At 42.1% G+C, this 3,958-nt stretch overlaps 1 protein-coding gene across 1 annotated transcript; it reads right to left on the bottom strand.

Annotated features, from left to right (window-relative positions):
• Positions 1–670: 670 nt before the first annotated feature.
• Positions 671–2,008, bottom strand: ZBTB14 (zinc finger and BTB domain containing 14). The gene has a single exon (XM_009697599.1). The coding sequence runs from the start codon at positions 2,006–2,008 to the stop codon at positions 680–682; it is 1,329 nt and encodes a 442-aa protein (XP_009695901.1). The 3' UTR covers positions 671–679.
• Positions 2,009–3,958: the final 1,950 nt, after the last annotated feature.

The following is a 3,958-nucleotide window of genomic DNA, read 5'->3' on the forward strand; positions in this document are numbered from 1 at the left end:
CCCTCCTGCTTCGCCAGCCAGGACCACTGTGAATAATGCACTTTTTTCAGGAAAGCAAGTATTTCATTAAACTTGCCACCTTGATTAAAATAGGAGGCTATCTGAGGGAATGGAATTAGAAGGAATTTAATTTTGAGCACCGTTCCCCCTTACACCCTGTTGTACCAACCTCTAGCACCTACACCAGGTGAAAAAAGGAGGAATTAAAAAGCATAGGGAATCAATGTCTGTTTCTCAAAAACTGTACGTGTAACACGTTCACAATTATGGAAACCAACTATTTCCTTTCCAGGTTTGTTATTTTCTGAGATCTCAGCATTTTGAAACGTAACTCACCGATTTTGATGTCTACATTGTATGCAGTATTCTACACTGGATGAAATAAAACAGCAGCCGGTGACGATCGCCGCTTTATAGAGAACTTGGTCATATTCTCAAATTAAACCAGGTATTAGTGCATTATACTGCTAACGACAACAAAACTATTTCATACTCTAAGAATACCCATCTCTGAAACACTTTAAAATACCCAACCAAGCAACGCTATGTGTTCCTATGTAGCATTCAAATCCTCTAAAAATATGTTTTCTTGAAAAGATAATTCTCAGTCTAAATGTATACCAACAATAGATTTTGTTCAATTTAATTTCTTATATTACTTCCGATAAAGTTTCTGCTTTTAACTACACGCTATAGTTTCTAACTGCTGCTCTGCTTCAGCAGCCATAGCCGCTGCCTGTAACTGTTCTGTTTCACTCTGGATGGAATTGGCTGTAGTAACTTGTTTTCTTTCACTGTGCATATTGTTCTCGTGCCTCTTTAGATCAGATGCTTTAGCAAATGCCTTAGTGCAGGAACTGCATACAAAAGGCTTCTCTCCTCGGTGTCTTCTTTCATGGTCTTTGAGGTGGGACTTGTGCTTGAAAGCTTTATCACACATATGGCATGCAAATGGCCTCTCGTTACTGTGAACTCTTTCGTGCTTTTTTAGATCTGGGGCACGAATAAAAGACTTTCCACATACCTCGCAACTGTAAGGCTTGTAACCTGTGTGTATTTTCAGGTGCTCCTTCAAATGAGCTTGCGTGGTAAAGCCCTTTGTACACATTTCACAAACAAATGGTCTATCAGCAGTGTGCAGCTTTTCATGTTTTCTCAATCGCGCTTCATCAGAAAAGGTCTTACCACAAGCCTGACACACGATGTGTTCCCTGTGACCGTAAAGCAAATACTCAAACTTCATATCCCCGGCTGCTGTGGTCCAGCCTGGTGTCTGTTCATCTTTCACTTCACTTATGCCATCATTAAAAGTCAAAGCCTGAGGGGTCTGAGATCCTAAGTCTTTTGATTCAGTTGTTTCCATAGGCTCTACTTCTTGGCCATAGCAGTTTACTTTTCGAACCTCTTCACTTCCCAGCTCTTTCAGAATCGCCTCTTGCACTCTCAGGGTAGTGGTAGGTGACTTCCCATCTTCCTGACTTGGGGGAGTTCCTTCCACCGTCACATCTGATGGACTGTCATCGTGATCTCCAATTTCCTCCACCTCATCATCTTGGGTATCATTAGGTTCCCCCATAGGACGGTTTATTTTTAGACAGTACTTGCTCTTAGACTGCGCGTTTTCTTCAGGACTCGACACATCACGTTTCTGAGAGCAGAGTTTATCCAGAAATCGAATACCAAGGATCTGTCCTGAAGACATCATCAAATTTACATCCTCTTTCTTAACAGAAATCTTTGCAGTATACATGTAATTGAGAACTTCCTCAAAAATATCAGAACGAAGAAAATCTATTTCTATTACTGATGAACTATCAACTTCCAGTTTTTTGAAAAGCTTTTTGAAGTAGGTACTGCAGGCAGCAAGCACGCACCTATGTGCTCTGAATTTAACATCTTCAACCACAATAGCTATGTCACAAAATTCTCCTTCCAAACGTTGTTCATTTAAAGTTTTCAGGAACACAGTTTTGTGATCGTCGTCATTATATTTAATGGTTTCAGACATACTGATGAAAAACTCCTGTAAAATAACAAGGGAAAGTTTTGTGACTTTTGTAAAGCAGTCTAAGTCATAAAATCCCAACAGCCGATGTCATTTACACACCGAAGGAATTGCCAAATCCTTCTTTTTTTTTTTTTTTTTGCTTAATATGACCAGAAAAAGCCTTTCGGATTATAAAAGCATTACTTCTTTTAAAATTGTAAATACATAAAGGTCTTTCCCTAGGTTATACACTTTACAGGACACATACTGACCTATAAAGGATAACTTTTTTGTGTTAATATATTAATTTATTCAAATTTATATTGATTCAGTTATCCAACATTGGAAACTTTCTCTGTGAAGTTGCAATTCCCAGCAAATGTATGATTCAACTGCAGTGGAAGTCATTCTTACAGCCAAAGGAAATGTTAATACCCGAAAAACATCTAAGAAATACTCTAAATGTGTCAGCGTAACACACTAAATGTGAAATATCAAATATAAGCCTTACCATGAACAATGCAGGAAATTTTCTGAACAAATGGTTATTAAATATTTGACAGATGATTAACCCTTACAATGGGCCACCTTCAGCCTGAAAGACAGGAAGATAATAACATTTTAAAAACGATAAAATCCATTCCAAAAATTGTTTTAAATTTGTCTGTTAAAACACAGCATTTTCAAGTACTTGATATTATACAAAACGGACGGTTAAAATACCCCGTTATTTTGACTGGTTCTACAGATGACTGCATAAATTGATCTGACGGTGCTGTCGTCACAAACCATGTGTTTACCTTCCTCTGGCTGCTTCGCTTCCCTGTTACTCACTCTGCGCTACATCTACAAGCCTGAAAAACCTCTGCGGGAATCACCGCAGTTAACCCAGTGACCACCCCACCAAAAAGGTGACGAGTTTTCTGCTGAAGCAGCGAGCTGAGCAAGCAGACCACGCATCCCAAAGGGCGGCAGGCCGGGCTGCGGGTGGCGGCGCATCCAGAACCAGAACCAGGTAAAGAGACACGAGGACGCCACATCTCCAAACAATGGAGATTCCTGAACAGCAGAAGGGCAATGCCAAACGCATAATTTAAATTATTCAATCCCAGTCTCCCACAGGCACCTAACTGTGACAGAAGCGGGAAATGCAGCGGAGAAGGAAATTTAACATTTGGTTCAGAACAAATCTTCCACCACCCGGCACAGAGCTACTGGGAACGCCTTTCCTAAATTCTAATTTATCCTTAACCGTATACCAAACGGAAGCAGAGGGCAGGTATGCAACTTCCACTCTTGGCGCTGGGTGTTTAACGCGGTGCGGAAACAGCTGGCTCCCTACAAATACCTTTGCAGGTCTGGCATCTCAGCATGTAGTGGCACCGGCTACAAAAAAAACCCAACTTTTTTGGTAGTTTTTTGTAGAAATTTTGTAGAATTTTTGCCAAAATTCTTTTCTTAGTCCTCAATAATCAGATGCTAAGGTGGCCAGGTAGGAAGTGCAAAAATAACTTGAAATACCCAAAAGAAAACAAACCCAAGAAACTCTGTGTGTATTTTTTCTGGGCTGTCTGGGTCTACCATCCCAGGAAAACGGAGCAGCCCAGAAGGGACGAGGGCAGGACAACCAACTATTTCAACGGGATCCCCTTAGGAAAAAGGCGGCTTTCTTTCCAAGCAAACAGCAGGACCTCACCGCCAACAACCTAGCAGCGATCCCACTGTCCGGTTACGCACTGCGCGGTTCTGCTGAGACTTTACTAAGGGAGAACCAACTAACCGGCTGCAAACCACTTTGGGTTTTTGCTGAGCGCCCCGGGGCGTGTAACGGGCAGGCGGCAGTCACTGCCCCGCGAGGGGGGCAGAGCACCTCCAGCACCGACTCACGGCACCGGGAAACTCCCGTTGCCACCGGGTCACTCGCTCCGTGGGGTGGTTCTAACTACCCCTACGCACACACGGTTTTTACAC

The sequence above is a fragment of the Cariama cristata genome, unplaced genomic scaffold (assembly GCF_000690535.1).
Source record: "Cariama cristata isolate BGI_N322 unplaced genomic scaffold, ASM69053v1 scaffold19540, whole genome shotgun sequence".
Taxonomy (NCBI): Eukaryota; Metazoa; Chordata; class Aves; order Cariamiformes; family Cariamidae; genus Cariama; species Cariama cristata.

Coding starts and splice junctions, on each gene's coding strand:
- ZBTB14 (XM_009697599.1), bottom strand. CDS start 2,008: ATGTCTGAAACCATTAAATATAATGACGACGATCACAAAACTGTGTTC.